This window comes from Coregonus lavaretus, assembly GCF_964263955.1.
Source record: "Coregonus lavaretus genome assembly, contig: HAP1_SCAFFOLD_955, whole genome shotgun sequence".
NCBI lineage: Eukaryota > Metazoa > Chordata > Actinopteri > Salmoniformes > Salmonidae > Coregonus > Coregonus lavaretus.
Window position 1 is genome coordinate 162,491 of NW_028163086.1, and position 18,427 is coordinate 180,917.

General features: G+C 44.2%; 1 protein-coding gene across 1 annotated transcript in view; it reads left to right on the forward strand.

Moving 5' to 3' along the window:
- Nucleotides 1-14,419, forward strand: part of LOC311118500 (nuclear factor 1-like) — a gene marked incomplete at its 3' end in the record, with an annotated part of 52,191 nt that extends 37,772 nt beyond the window's left edge. Inside the window, exons 3-4 of the mRNA XM_084193293.1 lie at nucleotides 13,049-13,580; nucleotides 14,330-14,419. Coding sequence (XP_084049419.1) covers nucleotides 13,049-13,580; nucleotides 14,330-14,419 — 622 coding nt within the window. The remainder of the gene's footprint in view (nucleotides 1-13,048; nucleotides 13,581-14,329) is intronic.
- Nucleotides 14,420-18,427: the final 4,008 nt, after the last annotated feature.

Below are 18,427 nucleotides of genomic sequence, written 5' to 3' on the forward strand. Positions count from 1 at the left end.
TCTTATATACACTGTGTGTTCGCTTTTCGGCCCTGAAGCTCGAATGTGTGTGTGTGCGTGCACACTGTAACAGGACAATTGGTAACCGTAAACATTCTGGAACTCTCTCGTCTCCATCCTGAAACAGTCTTCTCTTGCAGTCTGAAGCATGATTGAACAGAACAGCAGAGGTCAAACCCACACGGCTGTTTGTGTTTGTGATGGAGTAGCAGCTATAGCTCTGGCTTGACTCATTTGGCCACAGTGGTGGTGTGAGGCTTGGCTCGGCTATGGCTACTGCACTGCACATTTTAAAGCTACAGTCTGGGTTTTGTTCTCAGCAAAACGGCAGTTTGTAAACAAGGGAGTAATAAAAAAGTGTATTTTGAGTTTACGATAAGGTAAGGACAGTTGTGCTATAGGCTCACAACGCAAGTTATATTCCTCAAGAATCAATCTAGAATTGAAAGTGAACTCTTGAAAATATTCTTAGATCACAGATTGTAGCTTTAAAGGCAAGCTCTTTCTTTTCAGCCTGAATCAGCCCTGCGTCTCCTGACTGACAGCCAAGAAGTTGAGCAGCATCTGACGTGGCAGCTACAGTGTGCGTTTGTGTGTGTGTGTGTGTGTGTGTGTGTGTGTGTGTGCAACAACTACTCTCAGAATAGGAGAACAGTCCAGCTCTCTCTCTTTTGTTCTGACTCACTGTATAACCAGCGGTACCACCACCATATCTGTCACTGTGTTACTACGGTTTGGAAGTGAAAGTGTTTGGAATAAGTGCCCATCTTAGGTGGTTTTTGCCATGAATTTAGCTATTGAAAGTGCTGGGCCCACGGGCCGTAGATGCCCACCCCTGAGTTAGGAAGTAGGAAAAGGTGTTTGAAATAAGTACTGTTCTTAGGTAGTTTTTTTAAAGGATTTTGATCTAGGGCTGAATTAAATGAAACAGGTTCTATATCCTCCCTGTTGGAGAGATGTGATTCCCTCCCCTGTGTCTCCTCTCAGACCCTGGCTGCATCCCAAATGGTAACCTATTCCCTATATAGTGCACTATATACACTTTTGATGAGATACCTATAGGCCATGGTCAAAAGTAGTGCACTATGTAGGGAATAGGGTGCAATTTGGGACACACATTTCAAACAAAAGAGTTGCTTGAAGATTACGACTATTTTAACAACTTCTCACTAGAAATAAGCAGACGGTCGAGCACAAGCCTCAGCACACAAAAAGTACCACCTTTAACCCTGGCACTGCCATCCAACAGGCCATGCCCCAACACATATATAGTGCAGCCTTTAACCCTCGCATTGCCAACCAAGCACCAGACAGCACACAAACAGTGCAGGGTCTAGCTCTAGTGACTCATGGACTATGTTCCAATGTCCATACTAGTTTAGCTACCACTTGCATGCCAGATGCATCGCTTCATTGTAACAGAGGATGTTGTACCAGAGGATGTTGTACCAGAGGATGTATAACAGAAGATGTTGTATCAGAGGATGTTGTAACAGAGGATGTTGTAACAGAGGATATTGTAACCGAGCCACAGGATTTTAGTGGAGTTCCATTTACTATGATTAGGGCCCGTTTTCCTTGAAAACATGACCTTACTAGGAAAAGCTCTGGGCACTAACTAAGATATATTTTAGTTCAATTTAATTCATCAAGAGTGACAAGTGTAACAGTTGGTGGAGGACTAGGGTTTCAATAGGAGGAGAACAGGACAGTTAATCCTAGTGTAGGTGGTGGAGGACAATGCGGCCATCCCTCACAACGAATAAATGTATTCTACGGTGATGACAGACCCATAGTATTACTATACTAATACATCAACTGACACAGTACATTTACAAAAGTGGCGACTGGTGATGACCGACTGGTAAAGTAGTATCCTCTTATAAACAGTACAATGCATCATCAACGGTGTATAATCCTGACACAATACATTTCAATGGAGTCATTTCCAGTTCAATAACATGAGGGTTCTTTAGATGGATATATCTTATGTAAGATGTCGTCGTCAGAACAGAGAGGGAAGAGTAACACTTTAAAGGCTTTGGGAAATGTTGGAGCAAATCTCTGTTTATACTAGCCATAGTCAAATGAGGTATGTGGGCAGGGAAGAGTTACTGCCTGCCAGGTGTGTGTGTGTGTGTGTGTGTGTGTGTGTGTGTGTGTGTGTGTGTGTGTGTGTGTGTGTGTGTGTGTGTGTGTGTGCGTGTGCGTGTGTGGTAAACTAGGAAGGCTAAAAGGGAGTCTCATTGCACTTGTCCGTTTGGCACTGGTGGAATGAATGACTGTACAAGTTTGGAGTCTGGTCGAGTCAAGCTGTGTAGGGTGGTCCATGTGTGTGGGAGAAGAGAGAAAAAGAGAGAAGGGGAACGGAGGGAGAGAAAGAGAGACCGAGATGACAAGAGAGAGTAAGGGTTACAGAGAGAGAGAAGTAAAGAGAGATGTCAAAAGAGAGAGAGAGACTGCAGACCCGAGTGAGAGAGCGAGGAAAGGGTGGTGGAATTCGGGAAGGGTGCTGGAGGTGGGGTTGGCGGGATCCAGAATTAATGTGTGAGTTGGGCTGGTGGGATGGTGGCGAGGCATTTGCATAAAGGGTGAGGGCATCGTGCCCGGCTGTTGGGAAGGGTTGGCACCTCGCCTCACTAACTGGCAGAGGGAGGACTGAGGAGGAATAAAAGAGAGAGCGGGAGAGAGAGAGATACAGAAACAGAGAGAGAGGGAGTAAGAGTGAGTGAAGGGGAGAGCGAGAGAGAGCAGTAGAGAAAGATAGAGAGAAAGGGAGAGAGAGGAGGGAACTCACTCAATAGAGCATCTCTTGTTTCAGGGAGAGCCGGGTCCTGGCTGGCTGTTGGCAGAGCAGGGGAGAGGAGGGGGAGAGGAGAGGAGAGGAGAGGAGAGGAGAGGAGAGGAGAGGAGAGGAGAGGAGAGGAGAGGAGAGGAGAGGAGAGGAGAGGGGATATCTGGTTAAATTATCTGCTTCATTCCTGCTGTACTCAACAAACACTCATACAAAGTTTATATCAAGTCCCTGCAGCTGTACTGTGGTCAAGCTGTTATTGGAATACGATATATACTGTATCTGAACCTGACTGTGTGTGTATGCGTGTGTCAGACAGTGTCCATGACAGACATATACACACACTCAGGTTCAGAGTGTGAGACAGTCCCCTCCCTCTCCTTTAGCTGGAAAACTGTCTGTCCCCCCGCCTCCTACACACACGCACACACACACACACACACACACACACACACACACACCCTGCCCTCCCCCCTGAGTGTCAGGCACTGCCCACTTGACCTTTTCAGGAATGGCCGCCCTTGTGGACTGCTGGGGGGAATGCTGTGCATTCACTTTTACTGGAGCCGGCCGGCTGGGGGGCAGACAGAGAATACCTAGCGCCGCCCCCGGGGCAACTGGTACAATAATAATGGACAGGGGACTTAGTGACATATCTGATCCGCTTAGCTGCTTCTCCCTGCCCGACACTGAAATATACCCTCTTAATAATGTCATGTAGCACTGAATGGGGCGGCGCACAATTGGCCCAGCGTCGTCCAGGGTAGGGGAGGGGAATGGCCTGCAGGGATGTAGCTCAGTTGGTAGAGCATGGCGTTTGCAACGCCAGGGTTGTGGGTTCGATTCCCACGGGGGGCCAGTATGAAAAATAAAATAATGTATGCACTCACTAACTGTAAGTCGCTCTGGATAAGAGCGTCTGCTAAATGACTCAAATGTAAATGTAAATAAATCATTGAATGGATGAATCAATGAATGGCTGAATGAATGAGTTATGAATGCATTATTTCGCATCCAATAGACACAATGAATCTTCTCAGTAATGTTAGGCTGCTGTATCAATTGTCAATATTGTGATATTTTAGTCTTATCACCAGGCAGGAAATTGTTAGCATAAGACTGGGCCATTGTCTGGACTAAGCCTCCTGCTGTGCATTCTGGGATTTGTAGTGTATAGCTGGAAGAGGCTCCGATCCGGTCAGGGCCCTGTGTGTCTGGTTCCGTTTATAGCACACATACACTCAGGGCCTCACACACACACACACTCACACACACTCACACACTCACTCCCTCGCCACGTAAATGCTTCCAGACTTTCACACATAGTAATGCGTCAGTGTGTAAACAGGGATAATTACAAACGATGCACAGACACACGTTCATCATCATTCTAACTGCCTCACTAACGAGAAAATAAAGAAAGAAAGAAAGAAAGAAAGAAAGAAAGAAAGAAAGAAAGAAAGAAAGAAAGAAAGAAAGAAAGAAAGAAAGAAAGAAAGAAAGAAAGGACAGAGTTTTTCTGGATTTTGGCAGGAGAGAGAGAGAGAGAGAGAGAGAGAGAGAGAGAGAGAGAGAGAGAGAGAGAGAGAGAGAGAGAGAGAGAGAGAGAGAGAGAGAGAGAGAGAGAGAGAGAGAGAGAGAGAGAGAGAGAGAGAGAGAGAGAGAGAGAGAGAGAGAGAGAGAGAGAGAGAGAGAGAGAGAGAGAGAGAGAGAGAGAGAGAGAGAGAGAGAGAGAGTTTTTGTGAGGAAGAAGTGATGCTATTGTAACCTGTCTTTGCTCTTTTGACTATTGTTTTAAACCCTATGGCCTATACACAGTTGCAAACTTGCAATGGTATGCTAGTCTGCTGCAACTGCAGTGCGGTTGTGCTGTCCTGCACACCTTGCTTTTCCTGCTCTCCTCGTGGGAATAAAAACATGGAAACTTGGCTGTAGCTATAGGAACACATTTTAGGAACACATTTTTCCCTTTTTCTTTTAACACAGAATAGCCTAAAATGGCAGAATGCTCCATATTAATGCAGAATTTCCTGCCCTATACAAAGTTTAGGAGGGAAGTTAAGAAGTTTGCATTGGATTTTCTATGCAAAGCACAGGCACTTAAAAAACTTAATGACTCATAGTAATTTCGCAATCTATTCTAGAACACCGAAACTTGAATACAGAACACCCTAGAAAGTAAGCTGTAACACACACACATACACACACACACACTAGCATATGACGTGGAAAATATCCACAGGTGCCGTGGCCCAAATCTCTCGCACTCTTTCCCTTACATCATCGCAGTACCTGTCAATATGTGATTTTACTGAGCAGATGTCGAATGTTGTCCTCCCAATTCCAACTGTGACACGTCCGTCCTCGCGCTCTCCAGTGACTTTGTGTTTTATGGGAGAGGGCGAGAATACGTGCAGATCTCCAGTACTCCGTGTCACTCACCTGTCGTTGCTTCACCATCTTGAATTCACCTTATGCTAAGATAGAATGAAGTCATACATTCCAATCACATTTTTAAAAAAAATAATTCGATTTCCTTCCACAACTTGACCATAACCATCATTTTTTACATCATATCCCTATTTATAAGTAGGCCTAACACGGAAATAATAATCTAGTCCAACGACACGTTAACTTGTGTGATAGGTGAATTGTGTTATTTTTTACAATGCATTTGTAATGCATTTCTAGAAATGTTACTATGAAAAATAAGAAACATTCACGACAGAAGCAGTGATATTTGAATGGCAATGGTATGAAGTGTTTTTGTAATTTATAATATTTCTGCATGATCAGACTGTTTGAGCAAGGCATTTGAGTAAAGAAACATAATTATATTATCCCCAAATGTATTTTTGCATCGAAAAAGTATTATTATTATTATTATTAGCTTATACAAATATACTGATGGTTAATTAGTTTTTTCTACTGTACATTTTGTATTTTAGAAGAAAATAAAATGTTGCCCTATACTCTCAACTGCTACACCACATAAAAGGCCTATGTTATGTACAGAAAAAAACGTTTAGGTTACCAAACTGTCTCAACAATAAATACATATGAATCCAATGAATAGCATTTCATTGTTTAAAGCATCATTTGCCAAAATTGGCCAACATTAGAAATAGAGGATTGCACTATTGTCCAGTAAAGTAAAAGCATTTTTCTGAGTAAATGTAACTTCGTACTGATTCAGGCTATAAGGTTAAGTGCACGAAAATTAAACATTATTTAATCAACTTGATCATTTGTTTTCGGATCTACAAGTCTTTTTTAGCTGACTTTCCACTCCAGTCTTTGGCAAATGACAGCAGTGGCAAGGAGTGGAAAGTAATTGCGCAACAGAGATGGCAACCAGGCTGAAAGGACATTTCAAAGAATGTGAACGAAATTGTGACGTATTGTGTATTAGTTGCATGTATCCGTTGTTAAATCTCAATATGTAGCAGAATTTGTCAAATAATAAAGTCTTTTTTTAGTAATTTCAAGCAGTAAAGAAACATTGAATATATTATTGGGGTGTATTCATGGTTCATTTATCTAATTAGGATTATTTTGATGTTATTACATGATTACATTTTTACATTTTACATTTTAGCCATTTTGCAGACGCTCTTATCCAGAGCGACTTACAGTTAGTGAGTGCATCCATTTTCATACATGATGTGTCTCTACTCGTTTAAGACCATACTAGAACAAAACAGAAGATTAAAGTAATTTACAAATAGGCTAAATGCATAGGCCCACTGTATGAAAATAGACAATTTCTTTATTAATCTTATTCCGAAAGATTATTTGTAGTCAATCTTTATCATTTGGGTTATTATATGTGGTTGATAGTTTAAATTGTTACAAACCATTGTAATTAAGCCTATATATGTCTGCAGAGGGGCCTATTCAGACTAAAAACCTGAAAGCAAAATTATGTGCAGTATAACATTGGCTCTATAGATAACACACACGGGCTATATTTATGTTTACGAATAGTAAAATGTTCAATTTTCCTGTGAGAAAAAGCTGACCTATTTGGCTGAAAGTGTTTCTGCTTTTGGTTGAGCCTCGCGCCTGCAAGTCGATAACGCGGAGTTTCGCACCACTTGGATCTGTTTTTATTGAAAGATGAAGTGAGAGGAGGTTTGTTCCTATTTTAACAGACTATATTATGTGAGTCAAATATAACAAGAAGAGAGGAGAGAAGTTCAGAAATGCCGTCGTCATCTAAAGCAGTTCTACAAAAACACAGAAAGCGGCTATAGCAGAACATGTTTTCTGGAAGAGATTACAATTTACTGGTCCCCACAGCAAGGAGTTATTTTCCCCCTCGGCAACGCTTTTTATTTTATTTTTTCTGCCCGTTGTTAATCTTGGCAATGCAAATATAGCCTACATTTGTTCTGAGTGCTGTTTTCATCCAACGTTAGGCTACCTGCTTATTCCTTGGCTATTGAAAGAAAGAGACTCATTTTGGCAGGCTTCGCCAGTAGGCTACGTATTCCTTTCAAGATAAAGAGATAGTCTGCCTAAACATTCAAGTAGCCTATATACATTTAAAGGTTTATTTTTAGTCCTTGCCTTACAGCTTTAATTTAATGGGGACTTGTTTGTGTATCTTACTGGACTGCTAGTGCTAATTTTCAGCTTAATTTAATGTCTAATTGGTTTAGACCTATAAAGGAAAGGATTATATTCTATGTCACTTATAGATTAGATATGAAGTAGAAACCCGTTTTGTAGGACTTAAATTCATTTATAATTCAATAGTATCAAACTTAGAGAGAAGGCTTTGAATTGCCTCATATGGAATGTTAGGCCTTTCCTATTTCTCATGTGTGAGAGCAGTTTGTGCAGAGGCCTTCTGATATCCTCAATAGACCTACTGGCCTATTAAATGCTGGCCTAGGATATATACAAGTGTTTTGCTTGTAGGCTTATAGGGCAGGGTTGTTGAGGATTCTATATAAACAATTAGAAATAAAAATGCAACAATGGAACTGTGGGTGTTGCTCACACACAAACCATAATGCCTCGGGTAAACGTTATCGTTCTTTTCCCTTTGTCTGCCTTTTTGGCAGTTGTTATACTCTGTATAGTATTTTCCCGCGGTTTCTGTGTAAAATCGATGGCTTTGTCCATTCATATATACATACACTCATTGTTAAAACTATAGGCGGCTTTCCCAGTCCCAAACACTCGTTTTTTCCCCGTCTCTCTAACTTCACTTGCTCTCTTTTTCGTTTGTGAGAAACAGAAGCGCAGGAGAGAGCTCGAGCTTGTCTCTGTGCAGCCTCGCGAACAAAGGTCATGGTTTAGAGAAAGAGAGAGTGGCACGCGGAGATAAGATGAGCTCTCTCTCTCAAAAAAACCAAAACATGATTGCAGAACAGGAGATACCGGTAACTATACCGCTGGCCCGCGGCAAGAGGCCCATGGCAGGCGGCTGTTGGCGGCAGACACACACTCACCGACCGCCTGCCGAGCGAGCGTATGTATTGGCCAAATGCATCCAACAGATCCACTGTAACTAGGCATGTAAATACTTTTTGAAAAATTATATTAAATGCCCCATAATAAATGGTAGGGTGCCACATAGACTGGTGTCCTGGCCAAAATAATAAAAGTTCAGCATTTTGCTAATTATATTAAACAGACATAGGCCATGTTTGTTCGTAACTGCAGCAGTCCGGCACTATATAAAAGGCATCATTTAAGATTAATCTGGGAAAAAAATCTTCAGCTGTAAAATGTGTGGCTTTATTGAGGTATTTTGGATTTTATAAAATAAATCTTAGACACCAAATAGTGTTAATGTCATATCAATTGATTCACATAAATATATATATACAGTATACATATGAAAAATGTGAGCTTGCTTGATTTCTTTACTTTGGTTCATCAGATTTATGGACATGTTATGGCCAGTCTGTGATTGAATATTTTGCATTGATAGTGTAAGCAATAGAATCCTGGGCTATTTTTTAATTGTGCAGAATCATAGAGCGCTTTCATTCATTTACTTGATTATATTTTCTGTTTTTGTTCCAGTCTGGTTGTGGTTGCAGCATGATAGGCTACTTGTGACAATATGGATGATATTTATGACAATATGGATACTTGTGGCAATAGTAGACTACCGGTTGCAAAGTAGCCATCTCTCCCCATCTCTTTGTATTACAATATGCCTAACGCTCAGTTAAGAGATTGGATGGATACTCTCTGATAATTTTTAAACAAGAATCTTATTAGACACACCTCTCTCATTCCTTATTCTCTCTCTCTCTCTCTCTCTCTCTCTCTCTCTCTCTCTCTCTCTCTCTCTCTCTCTCTATCTATCCTCTCATCTTGTTATTTCTCCCAAATTCCTCTCTCTGTAACTTCTCTCCCCTACATTTGGTGCTCTCCCCCACATTTTGTGCCCACAGAGCAACTGTGTTGTCTCTCCTTCCCACATTCGGTGCCCGCCTATGTATTAGCATGTGCGTCAACCAGTGTCCGTCCAGCCCAGCCTGTCCAGATTGGGTCTTTGCTCAGTACCACCATCCAGCACCATGCAGCCAGCCACCCGGCTAGCCAGGCCGTGGCTTCACTGTCAGGCAGAGGCAGAGAGAGCAAGCTGGGCTAGATGGCTGTGTAGATCTGATGGCCCTGGGCTCGAACCAGAGGATTCTTGGTCTTTGTAGGGGTGTTCAGAGAGTGGCCATCGGGCTGGAACACAGCGGGGGCTGGAAATGTTGGAACTCGGAATCAAATAGTTCCGCTTCCATGCCAGAGGACCTACATGATTCTGCTCCCATTTTGCAAATTTTTGACACAATCTCTGTAATTTCCTCCTGGCCCGAATTTACTTATTATTTTCACATCACTTAGATATGGGTTATGTGGTTTGTGATTTTGTGTGTATGTGTGTGTGTGTTCACAAAAAAATGAACAATTATACTATCATGGGATGGCTGTGAGAATTATCCTTTTAACATTTTCCCCCCCTCGGAAATGCTGTATATACAGTATATATATATTAATTATACAGTATATGTATGAATTATATCCCTTGTGGAACCTAAATGTCCTATTTCCTGAACACTCCTTCCTTCCTCACTAGGGTCAGACAGCCAATGAGAGCAAGTAAAGTGGTAGCCAGGGTGATGCAGTCAGTCGCCAACTCCTTGCAGTTTAACCTACCTGATGTTTTGCATGTCCTTTACGTCACTGGATGGAAATGCTTTACATCCAACGTTACATGTTGGAGTATGAAAATAAAGCAACAAAAATGGCATGTTTTTATATGACAAAGAAAGGATAGATGTGTATTTTTGGAGGCACAGACAGGCCATATACTTTTGTGACTTGCAGTGAAAGGATCCTTTGTAAGGTTTCACGTATCTGCCGGCCCTGCATTCATAAACAGCAAATAGGCTACATTTACATTTACAGAGATACGGTCCAGTCCGTAGCTGACCGGTTCAGTTCCCAAGTTCCCATTGTCCACTGACTAAACCCCTCTCATTGGAATGCACTCTACATTTGTAACAGAAACTTTTAATGTGTGTCGAACACGCTGTTGTCAAGCACGCAGCTGCTAAAAAGGGCCAGTTTAGAATTGGAATGAATGTGAGAGAACAAATAGAAAAAGGTCCAGTTTGGAACAAATGCGAGAGAGTGATTTAAAACAGGAAAGCAGGAGAGTGTTTTTGGATAGAGGATGGATGGATGGATGTATTTTGGGGGGGAAGAAGGGGGGAAAGGAATGGTTGTTCTTCTCTCCTTTTCCCCCCTCTCACTCTCTTTGTTTGTGTGGTAAATCCAGGAGCAGCTGCTTGGTTTGAGGGTCTAGTGGGATTTTGGGGCTGCGCTTTCTCATGGCATCCTGTGCCAAGGTGGTGAAACGCGAGCAGAGAGCGGAGGAGAGGGAGAAAGAGGGGGAGAGAGGGGAGGGAAGGATTGGCTCTGGGCGGGTGCACTGGGAGAGGGTGTCTGCGTCCCAAATGGCACCCTGTTTACTGCAATACTTTGGCCCATAGGGCTCTGGTCAAAAGTAGTGCACTATATAGGGAATAGAGGGTGCCATTTGGGAGACAACCAGAGAGATCGTGCTGGTTTGATGAGATGGTGGTGACCATGCTGGTGACGGAAGAGGCAGGATGGGTGAGGGAGGGGGGAGGGTGGGGGGAGTAGAGTGGAGCGGGTGCTGTCTGGATTGGTGCATGTAAAATGAATATCCTCTGGACTTTGCCTTTCCACTAGATTGGACTTGTCTATTTGGCTAATGACATGCCTTCTGTCTGCTCTACACACAATCCCACTCTCCCTCCCTTCCTCCATCCCTCTCCCTCCCCCCTCCCTCCCTCTCTCTCTCTCTCTCTCTCTCTTGCGCTCCCTCGCTCTTTATCTCTCTCCACTCTCTCCACTACCAGCGACCAACCCAACCTCCCCCTCCTCTTTGCCATATCTCTATCTTCCCTCCCTTTCAGTCGCTGGGAGCGTGCGTATTGGCTGAGGCTGAGCAGGACTCTGTGCCAAATAGGTGGGCCTTGTGCGCGTTGGCACAGACTCAGTCAATGGTTAGAGAAGGAAAGTGGAGAGGAACAGAGAGAAAGAGAGAGACAGTTGGAGAGAAAGAGGGGGGGAGAAAGAAGGCTGCAGCCCGGGTTTGCCAGCGGTCGGACACACTCTACCAACATTGATTTGAGTCCTCTTGTTGTTTTTTTCTCCTCTTCGTCTCTGTCCTGCTCCCCCCTCCCTCTCTTCGTCCGTTTCTCAGTTCCTCTCTCTGTCCGTGAGTCTTACTTAGCCTACAGATCTGAACCAATACCACGATACTACTGCTTTGCCAAAGCATATTTTTTTGTTTTTCACCCCCCCAAAAAAAATATTTTCATTTTTTGAAAGCGAACAAAGAAGCAATTTTATTTTACATTTTTAAACTGATCTCATCCCTTTATTTAAATTGTATTATATTTGATTGCACGCGTACAACCTTTGTTGATGTTTTGTAATTCACTTTTTAACTTTCCCTCCTCTCTCTCTCGTGTTCTTGAACATCACCTCGTTTTGCAGCTCTTCTGCTACAGTACCTCCTGTGTTTCTGTCCTGTTATTACACCATCCTCACCCCCTCCTTTGCCTCTCCTTCATTTTTGACTTTGTTTTTCTTCTTCCTGCATTTATTGGACAATTTTCTTCCCCCTTCCTGCCTTTCTTCATTTGTTTAGTAATTTCGAACATACTGTAGTTGTGGAAGGCAGTTGTGTATTGACTCAGTAAACCAGTATCGAACTGGGATACTGTTTTGTCTGGCGCAGTGAATTTATCATGAGACAGCGAAATGGTAACTACCAAGGTTTTCTTTTTCTGTCTATCCTCTTCTGTTTTGTGATGACTGTTTTTGTTGTTGATGGAATTTCAGTATTGAAGCGAATTCAGTCTTTGGCAAAAATCATTCATGTACATGATTTTTATTGAGGACTGGCAATGATGTTTCATTCAGAACTTGAATTATTTTTATTTGAGTTATTGTAAGTGTTAACAGAGGAAGCAGGTATGAGGGTGTTTCAGAAGAGAGTACTAGCTCTTGTGTTGGTATTCTGCATGGATTTTAACTTAATGCAAAGTTGAATTTCCTGCTCTGTTTGAATAACCATTTTATTTGAGTCATTTTATTATTAGTGTATTGTTAGGATAGCTTTACTCTACACAATTAAATGCCTGTTATGTGCGCGTTAATGAATGTTGGCGAATGGCATGAAATTCAGCAAATCAAAATATTGTCAACAATGTATTATTATTATATATTACTGGTAGATAATATTGTGTGTGTAGCCTGTGTGCGTCTGATTCCTCTCTGCTCTCTCTCTCTCTCTCTCTCTCTCTCTCTCTCTCTCTCTCTCTCTCTCTCTCTCTCTCTCTCTCTCTCTCTCTCTCTCTCTCTCTTTCTCTCTCTTTCTCTCTCTCTCTCTCTGCTCTCTCTTTCTCTCTCTCTCTCTCTCTCTCACTCTTTCTCTCTCTCTCTGTCTCTCTCTCTCTCTCTCTCTCTCTCTCTCTCTCTCTCTCTCTCTCTCTCTCCCAGCACCTCTCTCTCGTTCATTCTCTCCCTCCGCTCCCACAAAGCGGGAGCTGCTGCTCCTCAATGCTGCGCGCCGGTGCTAACTGCCTCTCCTCTCTCTTCCCCTCTCCCCCACTCCCCCTCTCCCCCTCCTTCTCCTCCCCCCCTAATTTCTCCCCCTCCTCCTCCCCCTGTTTCCACCCCCCCCACCACCACCAGGATGAATTCCACCCGTTCATCGAGGCCCTGCTGCCCCACGTCCGAGCATTCTCCTACACATGGTTCAACCTGCAGGCCCGCAAGCGCAAGTACTTCAAGAAGCACGAGAAGAAGATGTCCAAGGAGGAAGAGCGCGCAGTCAAAGACGAACTGCTGGGAGAAAAATCTGAGATCAAACAGAAATGGGCGTCGAGACTCCTTGCCAAGCTCCGCAAGGACATCCGGCCAGAGTTCCGGGAGGACTTTGTCCTCACCATCACAGGGAAGAAAGCCCCCTGCTGCGTGCTCTCCAACCCCGACCAGAAGGGCAAGATCAGGAGGATCGACTGTCTCCGCCAGGCTGACAAGGTGTGGAGGCTGGACCTGGTGATGGTCATCCTATTCAAGGGAAGCCCCCTGGAGAGTACGGACGGAGAGCGGCTGGCCAAGTCGCCCCAGTGCTCCAATCACGGCCTGTGTGTCCAGCCGCATCACATCGGGGTCTCCGTCAAAGAGCTGGATCTCTACCTGGCCTACTTCGTCCAGGCACCAGGTCAGTGATCTGTGTTTGTTAGTGGATACACAAACGCGCGCGCACACACACACACACACACACACACACACACATTTTCTTTCTCTCTCTCTCTCGCTCTCGCTCTCGCTCTCGCTCTCTCTCTCTCTCTCTCTCGCTCTCTCGCTCTCTCTCTCTTTCTCTTTCTCTTTCTCTTTCTCTCTCTCTCTCTGTCTCTCTCTTTCTCTCTCTCTCTCTCTGTCTCTCTCTCTCATACATACAGTCTGACAGAAAAACACACAGCTGTCATTTTCTCATGTTTATTTAAACCAGTTGTTCCTTCTTAATTGCAAATGTATTTGTGTTGTACAAATAGAGGGGATTTAATAGAGATTATAAACAAATAACGAAATATAAAGCCCAACACATTACATTATAATTTAATTTGATTTCACCTGAATGCAATTTAATAATGTAGATTCCAGTGGCAATGTGAAAGAGAATGATGGGAGTGTGTGTAATTTAGTGTGTTTGAAAGAGCAATTTAGTCAGCATCCACTGGAGAGGGAGTATGTGTTTCTGTGTGTGAGACACTGAGCTATTTTGCTAGTGTGTATATGAGCATGTATTTTGCGTTTATGAGACAGGGATTGTGTGCATGTGAGTGAAAGGGTGTGTTTACGACAGGGTGTGTGTGTGTGTATTTGGGAAGGCCCGTTGGTTGCTGCTGGGATTCTCTGGGGTTGGCCTGGGACCAGGATGTTGTGAGCGGTGTGTGGGTGTCCTCTCAGGCCTCCTCATCTTCTCCGTCTGCCCGATGAGCGCCAGCACCACGCCGAGCCTGGCTGCCAAACACCGTCTCAGCCACCGCCACCACCGCCGTATAGATACACACACAGTCAATGCTGCACACACACAAAGCCAAACGTAGTCTAGACCGCACACACCGTTTCAGCCACCGTTGCACACACACTCGTACATACAGCCAAACATAGTATCAGTCGCTGTCGCGCACACACACACACACACACACACACACACACACACACACACACTACTGTTAGAGCCACGAAACACAGACACACAGACACACGGCCAAAGACCAACTGAGATGGCGTTGAATACAGCCAAACATTGTTGTATCTCAGCCACCATCGTGCATACACACACACACACACACACACACACACACACACACACACACACACACACACACACAAACATTGTCTTATTTGTCCAACCACATTCGCACACACACACGGCCAAAACACTGTCTCTATCATAGCTTCCTCACACACGGCCAAACACTGTCGCGGCCGCCACACACACACACACACAGCCAAAAACTCCACTACACACTACCCCCTGTCATTAATTGACTGCACACACACTCTAGTAGCTAACTAACATTGTGCGTGGACACACACTTTGACACACACACAACTCAACGCTGCCCGCAATCCACATCCACAGATGCAGACACACACAAGTAGCCAAACTCTTTCTCCGTCGAGGCAGCGAACACACACTCCTCGGCCGGGCATACACACTCCTCGGCCTGGGCCAAACACCATCTCTAACTATCAATCAATCAATCAATCAATCAATCAATTTTATTTTATATAGCCCTTCTTACATCAGCTAATATCTCGAAGTGCTGTACAGAAACCCAGCCTAAAACCCCAAACAGCTAGTAATGCAGGTGTAGAAGCACGGTGGCTAGGAAAAACTCCCTAGAAAGGCAAAACCTAGGAAGAAACCTAGAGAGGAACCAGGCTATGAGGGGTGGCCAGTCCTCTTCTGGCTGTGCCGGGTGGAGATTATAACAGAACCATGCCAAGATGTTCAAAAATGTTCATAAGTGACAAGCATGGTCAAATAATAATCAGGAATAAATCTCAGTTGGCTTTTCATAGCCGATCATTAGAGTTTAAAACAGCAGGTCTGGGACAGGTAGGGGTTCCATAACCGCAGGCAGAACAGTTTAAACTGGAATAGCAGCAAGGCCAGGCGGACTGGGGATAGCAAGGAGTCACCACGGCCGGTAGTCCCGACGTATGGTCCTAGGGCTCAGGTCTCTCAGTTGGCTTTTCATAGCCGATCATTTAGAGTTGAAAACAGCAGGTCTGGGACAGGTAGGGGTTTCGTAGCCGCAGGCAGAACAGTTGAAACTGGAATAGCAGCAAGGCCAGGCGGACTGGGGGCAGCAGGGTGTCATCATGCCCGGTAGTCCTGACGTATGGTCCTAGGGCTCAGGTTCTCAGAGAGAAAGAGAGAACGAGAGAATTAGAGAGAGCATACTTAAATTCACACAGGACACTGGATAAGACAGGAGAAGTACTCCAGGTATAACCAACTAACCCCAGCCCCCCGACACATAAACTACTGCAGCATAAATACTGGAGGCTGAGACAGGAGCGGTCCGGAGACACTGTGGCCCCATCCGAAGAAACCCCCGGACAGGGCCAAACAGGAAGGATATAACCCCACCCACTCCGCCAAAGCACAGCCCCCGCACCACTAGAGGGATATCCCCAACCACCAACTTACAATCCTGAGACAAGGCCGAGTATAGCCCACAGAGGTCTCCACCACAGCACAAACCAAGGGGGGGGGGGGGCGCCAACCCAGACAGGAAGATCACGTCAGTAACTCAACCCACTCAAGTGACGCACTATCCCAGCCAAACACTGGACTGGCAGTCTCTCACTCTGATTGCCTCTGTATGTAGCTAGCTACAGTACATCCACTAGGTAGTAGGGGACTATGTTGTGTGGGAATAAAAGAGGATGCCATTCTGTATATATTTTTTATAATTTTGATTTTATTGTCTGTAATTTCAAATATATTTTAAAAGGCTTGATTGTTGCTTTTTAATTACTATTTTATTAGAGAAACAAAAGTTGTATTTATCAATGAATAATGTAGAGTTGATATCTTGTTTATGTTGGGAGAGTAGACTAATATAATTTCACTACAGCATTTTTGTTTTTACAATTAGTAATGTTTCACAGACTATTATCGGAAATACATTTGTGATACAGACATGCTATTAGTGATTTTTCAGCACCATATCTGGTGTTATTCTATCCAAGTTTTGGTCCATTTCCTCTCGTCGTTATGCGGTCATCGGTACAGTGTGGACACACACACACATTTCCCCTCTAGCTGACTGGCTCTGTTTGCATTAAACGGCTCGGGGCTGCCCAGCCCAGTGCCCGTGCATAATGTGACTCTGCAGTGTGCGCTTATCTTATCTGGCTAATCCAGTGTTGCCCCGGTGCTTTATCTACCTCCAAAGGGCCTGGACGGGCTCAGGCCTGCGCTCCTGGTGTGACTGTGAGAGACTACAGGGATACTGGGATATTATAGGGGGGCGACTCGTGCCAATCTGCCCTGGGGGCTGAGGCTGGGGCCTACCTAGTTAGGTTCTCCTCTACATTTACCTTTAATTGACTGGTGAATAAGCTGTACTATAGTTACTGCAGTAGGCAGTTTATCCTCTACTACAATTACATTGAATGTACTTAACTGTAGTTACTGTGGTCGTTTGAGGAGAGTGTGTGTGTGTATGTTAGTTTGGCTACTTTCTGGTCGACACTTACCTTACCTTGAGTACTGTACTGTAGGTACTCTGTGTGGGTATTGAGTGTGTTTTGTGTGACAGTGTGTGTCTGTGTTTTTGTACCCTGAATGAGGAGACATGCTTATTTGCTTGTTTATTGTCAGCTTGGCATTCCGTCAGTCTTTAAGCCTGTACGTCTCTCTTCCTCTCTCACCCAAACACTTTGTTTTGTCTCCTTAAACGTCGCCCTCATTGTCCTCTTCTCTCACAGAGGTAGCCTGCTTCCCCCGATCTCCCTTTGTTTACGTCAGTAGAGAGATAGAGAGACAGAGAGAAAAGGCGGGCGAGAGAAGCGGGCTTGCGTTCTCTGATTGTTCTGTTCTGGGTTGGCAGCCAGATCGAGCCACAGCCCCGTTGGTGTGGGAAGACGTCGACAACAACGTCTTGTGTTTTGTTTACGGCAGAAAGAAAGAAACAAGGGCGGAAAAAGCTACCACGGTGAAACTCTGCTCTGAGCTGCATCCCCTTGTCGAGTGTTCTCCCTGGTTTCTCCCAGCACAGCCAGCCAGCTCAACACTGACTGTATAGAAAAACAAACCAACGCTCCCTTTTCACTAGCATCACAATAAAGCCACCTTCCCTCTGCGTTTCAAACAGCTGCCATAGAACCAACCAAAAATCAGACAGATAAACATCCGCTTCAAGCAATGCAATTGACATGGTCGGAGGAGAGAACAGAGGAGCGTAGTGTACTGCAGACAAGGGTCAAGGTGCTGTCTGAGGTACATTGTGTTTAGCATTTTATTAGTGAGCGTATCAGGCAATAGCGATCGCTTGCCCCGGAAGTGCTAAAGGTCTGCCAATGCTGCACCCTGTCTGTGCCACTTGTTCATACAGACACACACACACACACACACACACACACATACACACACACACACACACACACACACACACACACACACACACACACACACACACACACACACACACACACTCCTCATCATGTAACCTAGATGTTTTTCAAGGTTGATCTGTTTGAATTTAAAATGTCTCTTTAAGACTGATTCATATGCGGTTGGAAAATACCTTTTATTCAAGAAGAACGTGTGTCAGTTCCAGTGTGTATTCTCTTTAGAGTATTAATCATATTTTGGAACCATATCTCTATCTTTTTCTCCCACTATAAATATGATTATGAAAATATTTTTCCAATGTGTTTCCAATTCAAAGTGCAGCACCACATTAAATTTGAAGTCACTCTGAAGGAGGTGTGAAAAGTAAAAGCGTTGCCATTTTCTTTGCCATGACCTCTCCCTGTGTG